The sequence below is a fragment of the Oncorhynchus mykiss genome, chromosome 21, assembly GCF_013265735.2.
Source record: "Oncorhynchus mykiss isolate Arlee chromosome 21, USDA_OmykA_1.1, whole genome shotgun sequence".
Taxonomy (NCBI): Eukaryota; Metazoa; Chordata; class Actinopteri; order Salmoniformes; family Salmonidae; genus Oncorhynchus; species Oncorhynchus mykiss.
Window position 1 is genome coordinate 62275443 of NC_048585.1, and position 17080 is coordinate 62292522.

Here is a 17080-nt window from a genome sequence, read left to right on the forward strand (position 1 = left end):
GCAGCCAGGTTGGTCTGTGACGACCGGTCTCTATAGCCAGACTGTCCTCTCTGGGCAGCCAGGTTGGTCTGTGACGACCGGTCTCTATAGCCAGACTGTCCTCTCTGGGCAGCCAGGTTTGTCTGTGACGACCGGTCTCTATAGCCAGACTGTTCTCTCTGGGCAGCCAGGTTTGTCTGTGACGACCGGTCTCTATAGCGAGACTGTTCTCTCTGGACAGCCAGGTTTGTCTGTGACGACTGGTCTCTATAGCCAGACTGTTCTCTCTGGGCAGCCAGGTTTGTCTGTGATGACCGGTCTCTATAGCCAGACTGTCCTCTCTGGGCAGCCAGGTTTGTCTGTGACGACCGGTCTCTATAGCCAGACTGTCCTCTCTGGGCAGCCAGGTTTGTCTGTGACGACCGGTCTCTATAGCCAGACTGTCCTCTCTGGGCAGCCAGGTTTGTCTGTGACGACCGGTCTCTATAGCCAGACTGTCCTCTCTGGGCAGCCAGGTTGGTCTGTGACAACCGGTCTCTATAGCCAGACTGTCCTCTCTGGGCAGCCAGGTTGGTCTGTGACGACCGGTCTCTATAGCCAGACTGTCCTCTCTGGGCAGCCAGGTTGGTCTGTGACGACCGGTCTCTATAGCCAGACTGTCCTCTCTGGGCAGCCAGGTTTGTCTGTGACGACCGGTCTCTATAGCCAGACTGTTCTCTCTGGGCAGCCAGGTTTGTCTGTGACGACCGGTCTCTATAGCGAGACTGTTCTCTCTGGACAGCCAGGTTTGTCTGTGACGACTGGTCTCTATAGCCAGACTGTTCTCTCTGGGCAGCCAGGTTTGTCTGTGACGACTGGTCTCTATAGCCAGACTGTTCTCTCTGGGCAGCCAGGTTTGTCTGTGAAGACCGGTCTCTATAGCCAGACTGTCCTCTCTGGGCAGCCAGGTTTGTCTGTGACGACCGGTCTCTATAGCCAGACTGTCCTCTCTGGGCAGCCAGGTTTGTCTGTGACGACCGGTCTCTATAGCCAGACTGTCCTCTCTGGGCAGCCAGGTTGGTCTGTGACGACCGGTCTCTATAGCCAGACTGTCCTCTCTGGGCAGCCAGGTTGGTCTGTGACGACCGGTCTCTATAGCCAGACTGTCCTCTCTGGGCAGCCAGGTTGGTCTGTGACGACCGGTCTCTATAGCCAGACTGTCCTCTCTGGGCAGCCAGGTTGGTCTGTGACGACCGGTCTCTATAGCCAGACTGTCCTCTCTGGGCAGCCAGGTTGGTCTGTGACGACCGGTCTCTATAGCCAGACTGTCCTCTCTGGGCAGCCAGGTTTGTCTGTGACGACCGGTCTCTATAGCCAGACTGTCCTCTCTGAGTCTGTACCTAGTCAATGTTTTCCTCAGTTTTCTATCAGTCACAGTGGTCAGATAGTCTGCCACCATGTACTGTCTGTTTAGAGACAAATAACATTGAAGTTTACTTAGATGTGTTGTGGTGTCTTTCCAATAGGTGATTATATTTTTATTTTTGTTTTGTGATGATTTGGTTGGGTCAGATTTTCTGAGCGTTGTCCTGAGGCTCTATGGGGTTGGTTTGGGTTAGTGAACTGAGCCTCAGAACCAGCTGGCTGACTGCTGTCCTGAGGCTCTATGGGGTTGGTTTGGGTTAGTGAACTGAGCCTCAGAACCAGCTGGCTGACTGCTGTCCTGAGGCTCTATGGGGTTGGTTTGGGTTAGTGAACTGAGCCTCAGAACCAGCTGGCTGAGTGTTGTCCTGAGGCTCTATGAGGTTGGTTTGGGTTAGTGAACTGAGCCTCAGAACCAGCTGGCTGAGTGTTGTCCTGAGGCTCTATGGGGTTGGTTTGGGTTGGTGAACTGAGCCTCAGAACCAGCTGGCTGAGTGCTGTCCTGAGGCTCTATGGGGTTGGTTTGGGTTGGTGAACTGAGCCTCAGAACCAGCTGGCTGAGTGCTGTCCTGAGGCTCTATGGGGTTGGTTTGGGTTGGTGAACTGAGCCTCAGAACCAGCTGGCTGAGTGCTGTCCTGAGGCTCTATGGGATTGGTTTGGGTTGGTGAACTGAGCCTCAGAACCAGCTGGCTGAGTGTTGTCCTGAGGCTCTATGGGATTGGTTTGGGTTGGTGAACTGAGCCTCAGAACCAGCTGGCTGAGTGTTGTCCTGAGGCTCTATGGGGTTGGTTTGGGTTAGTGAACTGAGCCTCAGAACCAGCTGGCTGACTGCTGTCCTGAGGCTCTATGGGGTTGGTTTGGGTTAGTGAACTGAGCCTCAGAACCAGCTGGCTGACTGCTGTCCTGAGGCTCTATGGGGTTGGTTTGGGTTAGTGAACTGAGCCTCAGAACCAGCTGGCTGAGTGCTGTCCTGAGGCTCTATGGGGTTGGTTTGGGTTAGTGAACTGAGCCTCAGAACCAGCTGGCTGACTGCTGTCCTGAGGCTCTATGGGGTTGGTTTGGGTTAGTGAACTGAGCCTCAGAACCAGCTGGCTGACTGCTGTCCTGAGGCTCTATGGGGTTGGTTTGGGTTAGTGAACTGAGCCTCAGAACCAGCTGGCTGAGTGTTGTCCTGAGGCTCTATGAGGTTGGTTTGGGTTAGTGAACTGAGCCTCAGAACCAGCTGGCTGAGTGTTGTCCTGAGGCTCTATGGGGTTGGTTTGGGTTGGTGAACTGAGCCTCAGAACCAGCTGGCTGAGTGCTGTCCTGAGGCTCTATGGGGTTGGTTTGGGTTGGTGAACTGAGCCTCAGAACCAGCTGGCTGAGTGCTGTCCTGAGGCTCTATGGGGTTGGTTTGGGTTGGTGAACTGAGCCTCAGAACCAGCTGGCTGAGTGCTGTCCTGAGGCTCTATGGGATTGGTTTGGGTTGGTGAACTGAGCCTCAGAACCAGCTGGCTGAGTGTTGTCCTGAGGCTCTATGGGATTGGTTTGGGTTGGTGAACTGAGCCTCAGAACCAGCTGGCTGAGTGTTGTCCTGAGGCTCTATGGGGTTGGTTTGGGTTAGTGAACTGAGCCTCAGAACCAGCTGGCTGACTGCTGTCCTGAGGCTCTATGGGGTTGGTTTGGGTTAGTGAACTGAGCCTCAGAACCAGCTGGCTGACTGCTGTCCTGAGGCTCTATGGGGTTGGTTTGGGTTAGTGAACTGAGCCTCAGAACCAGCTGGCTGAGTGCTGTCCTGAGGCTCTATGGGGTTGGTTTGGGTTAGTGAACTGAGCCTCAGAACCAGCTGGCTGACTGCTGTCCTGAGGCTCTATGGGGTTGGTTTGGGTTAGTGAACTGAGCCTCAGAACCAGCTGGCTGACTGCTGTCCTGAGGCTCTATGGGGTTGGTTTGGGTTAGTGAACTGAGCCTCAGAACCAGCTGGCTGAGTGCTGTCCTGAGGCTCTATGGGGTTGGTTTGGGTTAGTGAACTGAGCCTCAGAACCAGCTGGCTGAGTGCTGTCCTGAGGCTCTATGGGGTTGGTTTGGGTTAGTGAACTGAGCCTCAGAACCAGCTGGCTGAGTGTTGTCCTGAGGCTCTATGAGGTTGGTTTGGGTTAGTGAACTGAGCCTCAGAACCAGCTGGCTGAGTGTTGTCCTGAGGCTCTATGGGGTTGGTTTGGGTTGGTGAACTGAGCCTCAGAACCAGCTGGCTGAGTGCTGTCCTGAGGCTCTATGGGGTTGGTTTGGGTTGGTGAACTGAGCCTCAGAACCAGCTGGCTGAGTGCTGTCCTGAGGCTCTATGGGGTTGGTTTGGGTTGGTGAACTGAGCCTCAGAACCAGCTGGCTGAGTGCTGTCCTGAGGCTCTATGGGATTGGTTTGGGTTGGTGAACTGAGCCTCAGAACCAGCTGGCTGAGTGTTGTCCTGAGGCTCTATGGGATTGGTTTGGGTTGGTGAACTGAGCCTCAGAACCAGCTGGCTGAGTGCTGTCCTGAGGCTCTATGAGGTTGGTTTGGGTTGGTGAACTGAGCCTCAGAACCAGCTGGCTGACTGCTGTCCTGAGGCTATATGAGGTTGGTTTGGGTTAGTGAACTGAGCCTCAGAACCAGCTGGCTGAGTGCTGTCCTGAGGCTCTATGAGGTTGGTTTGGGTTGGTGAACTGAGCCTCAGAACCAGCTGGCTGACTGCTGTCCTGAGGCTATATGAGGTTGGTTTGGGTTAGTGAACTGAGCCTCAGAACCAGCTGACTGAGTGCTGTCCTGAGGCTCTATGGGGTTGGTTTGGGTTGGTGAACTGAGCCTCAGAACCAGCTGGCTGAGTCCTGTCCTGAGGCTCTATGGGGTTGGTTTGGGTTGGTGAACTGAGCCTCAGAACCAGCTGGCTGAGTGCTGTCCTGAGGCTCTATGGGGTTGGTTTGGGTTAGTGAACTGAGCCTCAGAACCAGCTGGCTGAGTCCTGTCCTGAGGCTATATGAGGTTGGTTTGGGTTGGTGAACTGAGCCTCAGAACCAGCTGGCTGAGTCCTGTCCTGAGGCTCTATGGGGTTGGTTTGGGTTGGTGAACTGAGCCTCAGAACCAGCTGGCTGAGTCCTGTCCTGAGGCTATATGAGGTTGGTTTGGGTTGGTGAACTGAGCCTCAGAACCAGCTGGCTGAGTGCTGTCCTGAGGCTCTATGGGGTTGGTTTGGGTTGGTGAACTGAGCCTCAGAACCAGCTGGCTGAGTGCTGTCCTGAGGCTCTATGGGGTTGGTTTGGGTTGGTGAACTGAGCCTCAGAACCAGCTGGCTGAGTGTTGTCCTGAGGCTCTATGGGGTTGGTTTGGGTTAGTGAACTGAGCCTCAGAACCAGCTGGCTGAGTGCTGTCCTGAGGCTCTATGGGGTTGGTTTGGGTTGGTGAACTGAGCCTCAGAACCAGCTGGCTAGTGTTGTCCTGAGGCTCTATGGGGTTGGTTTGGGTTAGTGAACTGAGCCTCAGAACCAGCTGGCTGAGTGCTGTCCTGAGGCTCTATGGGGTTGGTTTGGGTTGGTGAACTGAGCCTCAGAACCAGCTGGCTGACTGCTGTCCTGAGGCTATATGAGGTTGGTTTGGGTTGGTGAACTGAGCCTCAGAACCAGCTGGCTGAGTGTTGTCCTGAGGCTCTATGGGGTTGGTTTGGGTTAGTGAACTGAGCCTCAGAACCAGCTGGCTGAGTGTTGTCCTGAGGCTATATGAGGTTGGTTTGGGTTGGTGAACTGAGCCTCAGAACCAGCTGGCTGAGTGTTGTCCTGAGGCTCTATGGGGTTGGTTTGGGTTAGTGAACTGAGCCTCAGAACCAGCTGGCTGAGTGCTGTCCTGAGGCTCTATGGGGTTGGTTTGGGTTGGTGAACTGAGCCTCAGAACCAGCTGGCTGACTGCTGTCCTGAGGCTCTATGGGGTTGGTTTGAGTTGGTGAACTGAGCCTCAGAACCAGCTGGCTGAGTGCTGTCCTGAGGCTCTATGGGGTTGGTTTGGGTTGGTGAACTGAGCCTCAGAACCAGCTGGCTGAGTGCTGTCCTGAGGCTCTATGGGGTTGGTTTGGGTTGGTGAACTGATCCTCAGAACCAGCTGGCTGAGTGCTGTCCTGAGGCTCTATGGGGTTGGTTTGAGTTGGTGAACTGAGCCTCAGAACCAGCTGGCTGAGTGCTGTCCTGAGGCTCTATGGGGTTGGTTTGGGTTGGTGAACTGAGCCTCAGAACCAGCTGGCTGACTGCTGTCCTGAGGCTCTATGGGGTTGGTTTGGGTTGGTGAACTGAGCCTCAGAACCAGCTGGCTGAGTCCTGTCCTGAGGCTCTATGGGGTTGGTTTGGGTTAGTGAACTGAGCCTCAGAACCAGCTGGCTGACTGCTGTCCTGAGGCTCTATGGGGTTGGTTTGGGTTGGTGAACTGAGCCTCAGAACCAGCTGGCTGAGTCCTGTCCTGAGGCTATATGAGGTTGGTTTGGGTTGGTGAACTGAGCCTCAGAACCAGCTGGCTGAGTGTTGTCCTGAGGCTCTATGGGGTTGGTTTGGGTTGGTGAACTGAGCCTCAGAACCAGCTGGCTGAGTGCTGTCCTGAGGCTCTATGGGGTTGGTTTGGGTTGGTGAACTGAGCCTCAGAACCAGCTGGCTGAGTGATGTCCTGAGGCTCTATGCGGTTGGTTTGGGTTGGTGAACTGAGCCTCAGAACCAGCTGGCTGAGTGCTGTCCTGAGGCTATATGAGGTTGGTTTGGGTTGGTGAACTGAGCCTCAGAACCAGCTGGCTGAGTGCTGTCCTGAGGCTCTATGGGGTTGGTTTGGGTTGGTGAACTGAGCCTCAGAACCAGCTGGCTGAGTGCTGTCCTGAGGCTCTATGGGGTTGGTTTGGGTTGGTGAACTGAGCCTCAGAACCAGCTGGCTGAGTCCTGTCCTGAGGCTATATGAGGTTGGTTTGGGTTAGTGAACTGAGCCTCAGAACCAGCTGGCTGAGTGCTGTCCTGAGGCTCTATGGGGTTGGTTTGGGTTGGTGAACTGAGCCTCAGAACCAGCTGGCTGAGTGCTGTCCTGAGGCTCTATGGGGTTGGTTTGGGTTGGTGAACTGAGCCTCAGAACCAGCTGGCTGAGTGCTGTCCTGAGGCTCTATGGGGTTGGTTTGGGTTAGTGAACTGAGCCTCAGAACCAGCTGGCTGACTGCTGTCCTGAGGCTCTATGGGGTTGGTTTGGGTTAGTGAACTGAGCCTCAGAACCAGCTGGCTGAGTGCTGTCCTGAGGCTCTATGGGGTTGGTTTGGGTTGGTGAACTGAGCCTCAGAACCAGCTGGCTGAGTGCTGTCCTGAGGCTCTATGGGGTTGGTTTGGGTTAGTGAACTGAGCCTCAGAACCAGCTGGCTGAGTGTTGTCCTGAGGCTCTATGGGGTTGGTTTGGGTTAGTGAACTGAGCCTCAGAACCAGCTGGCTGAGTGCTGTCCTGAGGCTCTATGGGGTTGGTTTGGGTTGGTGAACTGAGCCTCAGAACCAGCTGGCTGAGTCCTGTCCTGAGGCTATATGAGGTTGGTTTGGGTTGGTGAACTGAGCCTCAGAACCAGCTGGCTGAGTGCTGTCCTGAGGCTCTATGGGGTTGGTTTGGGTTGGTGAACTGAGCCTCAGAACCAGCTGGCTGAGTCCTGTCCTGAGGCTATATGGGGTTGGTTTGGGTTGGTGAACTGAGCCTCAGAACCAGCTGGCTGAGTCCTGTCCTGAGGCTATATGAGGTTGGTTTGGGTTGGTGAACTGAGCCTCAGAACCAGCTGGCTGAGTGCTGTCCTGAGGCTCTATGGGGTTGGTTTGGGTTGGTGAACTGAGCCTCAGAACCAGCTGGCTGAGTCCTGTCCTGAGGCTATATGAGGTTGGTTTGGGTTGGTGAACTGAGCCTCAGAACCAGCTGGCTGAGTGCTGTCCTGAGGCTCTATGGGGTTGGTTTGGGTTGGTGAACTGAGCCTCAGAACCAGCTGGCTGAGTCCTGTCCTGAGGCTATATGGGGTTGGTTTGGGTTGGTGAACTGAGCCTCAGAACCAGCTGGCTGAGTCCTGTCCTGAGGCTATATGAGGTTGGTTTGGGTTGGTGAACTGAGCCTCAGAACCAGCTGGCTGAGTGTTGTCCTGAGGCTTTATGGGGTTGGTTTGGGTTGGTGAACTGATCCTCAGAACCAGCTGGCTGAGTGCTGTCCTGAGGCTATATGAGGTTGGTTTGGGTTGGTGAACTGAGCCTCAGAACCAGCTGGCTGAGTGCTGTCCTGAGGCTCTATGGGGTTGGTTTGGGTTGGTGAACTGAGCCTCAGAACCAGCTGGCTGAGTCCTGTCCTGAGGCTATATGGGGTTGGTTTGGGTTGGTGAACTGAGCTTCAGAACCAGCTGGCTGAGTCCTGTCCTGAGGCTATATGAGGTTGGTTTGGGTTGGTGAACTGAGCCTCAGAACCAGCTGGCTGAGTGCTGTCCTGAGGCTCTATGGGGTTGGTTTGGGTTAGTGAACTGAGCCTCAGAACCAGCTGGCTGAGTGCTGTCCTGAGGCTCTATGGGGTTGGTTTGGGTTAGTGAACTGAGCCTCAGAACCAGCTGGCTGAGTGCTGTCCTGAGGCTCTATGGGGTTGGTTTGGGTTAGTGAACTGAGCCTCAGAACCAGCTGGCTCAGGGGACTCTTCTCTTGTTTCATCTCTTGACATTGTAGAGCTGTGTGATGGAATGTTTTGGGGTCACTTGTTTTTAGATGGTTGTAACATGTGATGGCTCTTTGTTCTATTTGAATAAGGAGGTGGTATTGGCCCACTTCTGCTCTACATGCTCTATTTTTCTTTGCACTTGCAATACGGTCTGCATGCAGTGTTTCGATTGGATGTTTGTCCCATTTGGTCAATTCATTATTAGAGTGTGGACCCCCATACTTCACTGCCAAATAGAGCAACTGGTTCTAGAACTGATTGGAACATTTTGAGACAGATTCTAATTGGAATTTTGATTTTTATGTTCCTTTTAATGGCATAGAATGCTCTTCTTGCTTTGTCTCTCAGCTCATTCACAGCCCTGTGAAAGCTACCTGTGTGGCTGATACTTAGTCCTAGATATGTGTAGTTTTTGGTGAGTTCTAAAAGAACTCTCTCTCTCTCTCTCTCTCTATCTCTTCCCTCTCTCCTCTCTCTCTCTCTCTCTCTCTTCTCTCCCCCCTCTCTCTTCTAGGGGGATCTCCTGAAAATGACTCACAGGGAGAACTGGAAGTAAGTCCTCATTTAGAACCAGTAATTGGACAGTGAGAAAGTAGAACCCGTAATTGGGCAGTGAGAAAGTAGAACCCGTAATTGGACAGTGAGAAAGTAGAACCCGTAATTGGGCAGTGAGAAAGTAGAACCCGTAATTGGACAGTGAGAAAGTAGAACCCGTAATTGGGCAGTGAGAAAGTAGAACCCGTAATTGGACAGTGAGAAAGTAGAACCCGTAATTGGGCAGTGAGAAGGTATTTATACCCCTTGACTTATTCCACATGTTGTTGTGTTACAGCCTGAATTCACAATGGATTAAATTGATTTTTTTCTCTCAACAATCTACACACAATACCCCATAATGACATCACAATACCCCATAAAGACATCACAATACCCCATAATGACATCACAATACCCCATAATGACATCACAATACCCCATAATGACATCACAATACCCCATAATGACATCACAATACCCCATAATGATACCCCAATAACCCATAATGACGTCACAATAACCCATAATGACGTCACAATACCCCATAATGATACCCCAATACCCCATAATGACACCCCAATACCCCATAATGACACCCCAATACCCCATAATGACATCACAATACCCCCTAATGACATCACAATACCCCCTAATGACATCACAATACCCCATAAAGACATCACAATACCCCATAATGACAAAGTGAAAACATCTTTTTAGATTTGTTGTAAATGGGAAATATCTCATTCACGTAAGTATTCACACTCCTTTGCTATAACGCTCTAAATTGAGCTCAGATGCATCCAATCTTCTCTGATCATCCTTGAGACGTCACTACAACTTGACTTGAGTCCTCCTGTGGCCAATTCAATTGTTTGGAAATTATTTTGAAGAAACACACCTGTCTATATAAGGTCCCACGGTCGACAGTGCAGAAACTATACCACGAAGTCCAAGGAACTGTCTGTAGATCTCTGAGATATAGTTGTGATGAGGTGTATATATCTGGGGAAGGGTAGAAAACCATTTCTACAGTGTTGAAAGTTTATATCATTGGGAAATGGGGAAAAATATGGAACTACTCAGACTCTGCTGAGAGCAGGCTGTCCCACCAAACTGAGCAACCCGGGCAAGAATGACCTTGGTCAGGGAGGTGTCCACTGTGACAGAAGACGGTGACCAGAGTTCCTTGGCTGAGATGGGAGAACCTGTCAGCTCTTCACCATTGGGCTTTATGGGAGAGTGGCCAGACTATAGCCAGGACACTCCAGTAAACTGAACTCACTTATCATGTTCCAGGCTATGTTTTTAAACTCCTAAATTGTCCAGTGTTGGTGACCGCTTTTAGTCGTTTTTAGCTCCTAGGAGTGGAACCCAGTGTGATGAAAATAGCTCATCCGTGACAAGCGTTCTGCGCCGTTATTTGCCTGTTTGTGCTCCGCGTGTTAGCTTGCACGATTCTTGCCGTTCTCCATCAACGAGCTGTTTTGTCCCAGAGGGCTGCCGCTGACCGGATGTTTGTAGTTTGTCGCACCATTCGTGTTAAACCCAAGACACTGTCGTGCGTGAAAAGCCCAGGTGGGCATCTGTTTCTGAGATACTGGATCCGGTGGGCCTGGCACCGGACGATCATACCACGCACACATTCTGAGGCTCAATCGTACCCATGATTGGACAGTCAGACGGTGTTGTCATATAGAACCAGTGATTGGACAGTCAGACGGTGTTGTCATATAGAACCAGTGATTGGACAGTCAGACGGTGTTGCTATGTACAGTAGAACCAGTGATTGGACAGTCAGACAGTGTTGCTATGTACAGTAGAGCCAGTGATTGGACAGTCAGACGGTGTTGCTATATACAGTAGAACCAGTGATTGGACAGTCAGACAGTGTTGCTATGTACAGTAGAACCAGTGATTGGACAGTCAGACGGTGTTGCTATGTACAGTAGAGCCAGTGATTGGACAGTCAGACGGTGTTGTCATATAGAACCAGTGATTGGACAGTCAGACGGTGTTGTCATATAGAACCAGTGATTGGACAGTCAGACAGTGTTGCTATGTACAGTAGAGCCAGTGATTGGACAGTCAGACGGTGTTGCTATGTACAGTAGAACCAGTGATTGGACAGTCAGACGGGGTTGCTATATACAGTAGAACCAGTGATTGGACAGTCAGACGGTGTTGCTATGTACAGTAGAGCCAGTGATTGGACAGTCAGACGGTGTTGCTATATACAGGGCCTTCAGAAAGTATTCAGACCCCTTGACTTCTTCCACATTTTGTTACATTACAGCCTTATTCTAAAAATGATTAAATAGTTTTTATTCCCTTTATCAATCTAAACACAATACCCCATAATGACATCACAATACCCCATAATGACATCACAATACCCCATAATGACATCACAATACCACATAATGACATCACAATACCCCATAATGACATCACAATACCCCATAATGACATCACAATACCACATAATGACATCACAATACCCCATAATGACATCACAATACCACATAATGACATCACAATACCACATAATGACATCACAATACCCCATAATGACATCACAATACCACATAATGACATCACAATACCCCATAATGATATCACAATACCCCATAATGACATCACAATACCACATAATGACAAAGCAAAAACAGGTTTATAGAAATGTACAAAAAAAACAACTAAAAAACAAGTATTCAGACCCTACTCAGTGCTTTGTTGCTTACAGCCTCCAGTCTTCTCGGGTATGATGCTACAAGCTTGGCACACCTGTATTTGGGGAGTTTCTCCCATTCTTCTCTGCAGATCCTCTCAAGCTCTGTAAGGTTGGATGGCGAGCGTCGCTGCACAGCTATTTTCAGGTCTCTCCAGAGATGTTCGATCGGGTTCAAGTCCGGGCTCTGGCTGGGCCATTCAAGGACATTCAGAGTCTTGCCCCGAAGTCACTCCTTCGTTGTCTTGGCTGTGTGCTTAGGGTCGTTGTCAAGGTGAACCTTTGCCCCAGTCTGAGGTCCTGAGCACTGTAGAGCAGGTTTTCATCAAGGATCTCTCTGTACTTTGCTCTGTTCATCTTTGCCTCAATCCTGACTAGTCTCCCAGTCCCTGCCACTGAATAACATCCCCACAGCATGATGCTGCCACCACCATGCTTCACCGTAGGGATGGTGCCAGGTTTCCTCCAGACGTGACGCTTGGCATTCAGGCCAGAGAATCTTGTTTCTCATGGTCTGAGAGTCCTTTAGGTGCCTTTTGGCAAACTCCAAGCGGGCTGTCATGTGCCTTTTACTGAGGAGTGGCTTCCGTCTGGCCACTCTACCATAAAGGCCTGATTGGTGGAGTGCTGCAGAGATGGTTGTCCTTCTGGAAGATTCTCCTATCTCCACAGAGGAACTCTGGAGCTCTGTCAGAGGGACCATCGGGTGCTTGGTCACCTCCCTGACCAAGGCCCTTCCTTCCCGATTGCTCAGTTTGGCCGGGCGGCCAGCTCTAGGAAGAGTCTTGGTGGTTCCAAACTTCTTCCATTTAAGAATGATGGAGGACACTGTGTTCCTGAACCTTCAATGCTGCAGAACATTTTTGATACCTTTCCCCAGATCTGTGCCTCGACACAATTCTGTCTCGGGTCTCTACGGACAATTCCTTCAACCTCATTGGTTGTTTTTTGCTCTGACGTGCACTGTCAGCTGTGGGACCTTATATAGACAGGTACCTTATATAGACAGGTGTGTGCCTTTCCAAATCATGTCCAATCAATTGAATTTACCACAGGTGGACTCCAATCAAGTTGTAGAAACATCTCAAGGACGATCAATGGAGACAGGATGCACCTGAGCTCAATTTCGAGCCTCGTAGCAAAGGGTCTGAATACTTATGTAAATAAGGTTTTTCTGTTTTTTTAAAACCTGTTTTTTCTTTGTCATCATGCAGTATTGTGTGTAGATTGATGAGGGGGGGAATAATTGAATCCATTTCAGAATAAGGCTGTAACGTTACAACATGTGGAAAAGGGGAAGTGGTCTGTATTCTTTCTAAATGTCATATACACACCCCTGTACTGAAACATGGATACAGCCTTTATATCTACTATAGACATTAGTCTTCAGTGGTGAACCTATAGATCTTCAGTGGTGTTTTTTTTGTCATAATGGGGTATTGTGATGTCTTTATGGGGTATTGTGATGTCTTTATGGGGTATTGTGATGTCTTTATGGGGTATTGTGATGTCTTTATGGGGTATTGTGATGTCTTTATGGGGTATTGTGATGTCATTATGGGGTATTGTGATGTCCTTATGGGGTATTGTGATGTCATTATGGGGTATTGTGATGTCCTTATGGGGTATTGTGATGTCATTATGGGGTGTTGTGATGTCCTTATGGGGTATTGTGATGTCCTTATGGGGTATTGTGATGTCTTTATGGGGTATTGTGATGTCATTATGGGGTATTGTGATGTCATTATGGGGTATTGTGATGTCATTATGGAGTATTGTGATGTCGTTATGGAGTATTGTGATGTCGTTATGGAGTATTGTGATGTCATTATGGGGTATTGTGATGTCATTATGGAGTATTGTGATGTCATTATGGAGTATTGTGATGTCGTTATGGAGTATTGTGATGTCATTATGGGGTACTGTGATGTCATTATGGGGTATTGTGATGTCATTATGGGGTATTGTGTGTAGATTGATGAGGAAAAATAATACTTTTATAAATAAGGCTATAATGTAACAAAATGTGGAATAAGTCCAGGGGTCTGAATACTGCTACCTACCTACTGTAGTGAATTCTGAATCCACTGTATGTCTCTATTACCTACTGTAGTGAATTCTGAATCCACTGTATGTCTCTGGTACCTACTGTAGTGAATTCTGAATCCACTGTATCTCTGGTACCTACTGTAGTGAATTCTGAATCCACTGTATGTCTCTATTACCTACTGTAGTGAATTCTGAATCCACTGTATGTCTCTGGTACCTACTGTAGTGAATTCTGAATCCACTGTATGTCTCTGGTACCTACTGTAGTGAATTATGAATCCACTGTATGTCTCTATTACCTACTGCAGTGAATTCTGAATCCACTATATGTCTCTATTACCTACTGTAGTGAATTCTGAATCCACTGTATGTCTCTGGTACCTACTGCAGTGAATTCTGGGAGTAGTCATCCACGTCCTGGTATCTGACTATTGTTAGTGTCCCACAAGGCTAGATCTCAGAGTAGCTCATGGAAGTTATTTTTGACACTGCTCTCATTCTAGAGAGATTCATCATGGCACCTTTTAGATCTCTTTCTTCCCTCTCTCTCCCCCTCCCCCCCTCTCTCTCTTTCTCCCCCCCCCCCCTCCTAGAGTACAGCATGAGCGCCTGCACGTGAAGCACCGGGGCCATGAGGCCATGCATGCAGAGATGGTGCTCATCCTCATCGCTACGCTAGTGGTGGCTCAGATCGTACTGGTACAGTGGAAGCAGCGGCACCACCGCTCATACAATGTGAGTACAGCAGCCGGCGACTGGCTGGGTGGGTTGGATCCACAATGGCGGGTTACAGGAGCCAGACAGTGTGTACGATTGATTTACATCCACTAGAAATGTGTATGTGGTTAAAGACACACACACACACACACACACCTGACCTCTGTCTCTCTCTCTCTGTGTCTCTGTCTCTCTGTCTCTCTCTCTAAGGGGCTTTATTGACATGGGAAACATATGTTAACATTGCCAAAGCAAGTGAGGTAGATAATATACAAAGTGAAATAAACAATAAGAATTAACAGTAAACATTACACTCACAGAAGTTACAAAAGAATAAAGACATTTCAAATGTCATATTATATATATATATATACACACAGTGTTTTAACAATGTACAAATGGTTAAAGTACACAAGGGAAAATAAATAAGCATAAATATGGGTTGTATTTACAATGGTGTTTGTTCTTCACTGGTTGACCTTTTCTCGTGGCAACAGGTCATAAATCTTGCTGCTGTGATGTCACACTGTGGTATTTCACCCAGTAGATATGGGAGTTAATCAAAATTGGATTTGTTTGCAAATTCTTTGTGGATCTGTGTAATCTGAGGGAAATATGTCTCTCTAATGTCTCTATGTCTCTCTGGTCATACATTGGGCAGGAGGTTAGGAAGTGCAGCTCAGTTTCCACCTCACTTTGTGGGCAGTGAGCACATAGCCTGTCTTCTCTTGAGAGCCATGTCTGCCTACGGCAGCCTTTCTCAATAGCAAGGCTATGCTCACTGAGTCTGTACATAGTCAAAGCTTTCCTTAATTTTGGGTCAGTCACAGTGGTCAGGTATTCTGCCACTGTGTACTCTCTGTTTAGGGACAAATAGCATTCTAGTTTGCTCTGTTTTTTTGTTAATTCTTTCCAATGTGTCAAGTAATTATCTTTTTGTTTTCTCATGATTTGGTTGGGTTTAATTGTGCTGCTGTCCTGGGGCTCTCTCTGTCTGTCTCTCTCTCTCTCCCCCCTCTCTCTCCCCTCTCTCTCTCCCCTCTCTCTCTCTCTCCTCTCTCTCCTCTCTATCTCTCTGTCTCTCTCTCTCTCCCCTCTCTCTCTCTCTCTCCCCTCTGTCTCTCTTTCTCCCCTCTGTCTCTCTCTCTCTCTCTCTCTCTCTCTCTCTCTCTCTCTCTCTCTCTCCTCTCTCTCCTCTCTCTCTCCTCTCTCTCTCCCCTCTCTCTCCCCTCTCTCTCCCCTCTCTTCTCTCTCTTCTCTCTCTCTCTCTCTCTCTCTCTTCTCTCTCTCTCTCTCTCTCCTCTCTCTCTCCCCTCTCTCTCCCCTCTCTCTCCCCTCTCTCTCCCCTCTCTCTCCCCTCTCTTCTCTCTCTTCTCTCTCTCTCTCTCTCTCTCTCTCTCTCTCTTCTCTCTCTCTCTCCTCTCTCTCTCTCCCCTCTGTCTCTCTCTCTCTCTCCCCTCTCTTCTCTCTCTCCTCTCTCTCTTCTCTCTCTCCTCTCTCTCTCTCCCCTCTCTCTCTCTCTCCTCTCTCTCTTCTGTCTCTCTCCTCTCTCTCTCTCTCTCTCTCTCTCTCTCTCTCTCTCTCTCTCTCTCTCCCCTCTGTCTCCTCTCTCTCTCTCTCTCTCCCCTCTGTCTCCTCTCTCTCTCTCTCCCCTCTGTCTCCTCTCTCTCTCTCCCTCTCTCTCTCCTCTCTCTCCTCTGGCTCTCTTTCTCTCTCTCCCCTCTGTCTCTCCTCTCCCCTCTGTCTCTCTCTCCTCTCTCTCTTTCTCTCTCTCTCTTCTCTGTCTCTCGCTCCCCTCTGTCCCCCTCTCTCTGTCTCTCTCCCTCCCCCCTTCTCTCTCTCTCTCTCCAGTTGGTTACCCTGCTCCAGATGTGGGTGGTTCCTCTCTATTTCACTATAAAACTCTACTGGTGGAGGTTTCTCTCCATGTGGGGAATGTTCTCTGTCATCACCAGCTATGTCGTCTTCAGAGCTACACGCAAACCACTGTCCTGTCGGACACCACGGTACGCTGGAGGGGGGGGGTTAACCACTGTCCTGGAGGGGGGGTTAACCACTGTCCTGGAGGGGGGGTTAACCACTGTCCTGGAGGGGGGGTTAACCACTGTCCTGGAGGGGGGGTTAACCACTGTCCTGGAGGGGGGGGGGGGGGTTAACCACTGTCCTGGAGGGGGGGGGGGTTAACCACTGTCCTGGAGGGGGGGTTAACCACTGTCCTGGAGGGGGGGGGGGTTAACCACTGTCCTGGAGGGGGGGTTAACCACTGTCCTGTCGGACACCACGGTACACTGGAGGGGGGGGGGGTTAACCACTGTCCTGGAGGGGGGGGGGTTAACCACTGTCCTGGAGGGGGGGGTTAACCACTGTCCTGGAGCGGGGGGGTTAACCACTCTCCTGGAGGGGGGTGGGGGAGTTAACCACTGTCCTGGAGGGGGGGGGGGGGGGGGGGTTAACCACTCTCCTGGAGGGGGGGGGTTAACCACTCTCCTGGAGGGGGGGGGGGGGGGGGGGGTTAACCACTGTCCTGGAGGGGGGGGGGTTAACCACAAGGGGGAGAGGTTATTTACTGTGTGTGTTTTTCAGGATGGTGTATAAATGGTTTCTATTGATCTATAAGCTGAGCTATGCGGTGGGAGTGATTGGATACCTGGTCATCATGTTCACAATGTTCGGCTTCAATGTCTTCTTCAGGTGAGTGCTAGAACAGCACGCAGACGATTCCTGACTGATTTAAAGCTTTTTGAGCTCCTTTCAGTTCGTTAATAAAAAAATGCAAAAATAATCACAGATTTTCGGGTTTCAAAGATTTTTTTTAGATTGACATTAAATGCTGTTATGTGGATTGAATGCTGTAACAACACAGACTAAACCAGTCCCCTAATAGTAGTCACTGATAGTAGTCACCATTACTACTGATCACTTATAAACCATCAGGTATTCGCATTACTATAATAAAATCACTATTTTAGTAGTTCTTCAA

General features: G+C 49.9%; 1 protein-coding gene across 4 annotated transcripts in view; it reads left to right on the plus strand.

Moving 5' to 3' along the window:
- Positions 1 to 17080, plus strand: part of rnf175 (ring finger protein 175) — a 33678-nt gene that overhangs the window by 3208 nt on the left and 13390 nt on the right. For 3 of the 4 annotated variants that reach the window (XM_036958359.1, XM_036958361.1, XM_036958358.1), the window contains exons 2-5: positions 8581 to 8618; positions 13977 to 14118; positions 15952 to 16106; positions 16684 to 16791. In XM_036958359.1, coding sequence (XP_036814254.1) covers positions 8581 to 8618; positions 13977 to 14118; positions 15952 to 16106; positions 16684 to 16791 — 443 coding nt within the window. The remainder of the gene's footprint in view (positions 1 to 8580; positions 8619 to 13976; positions 14119 to 15951; positions 16107 to 16683; positions 16792 to 17080) is intronic. The other variant, XM_036958360.1, reaches the window with a different exon arrangement.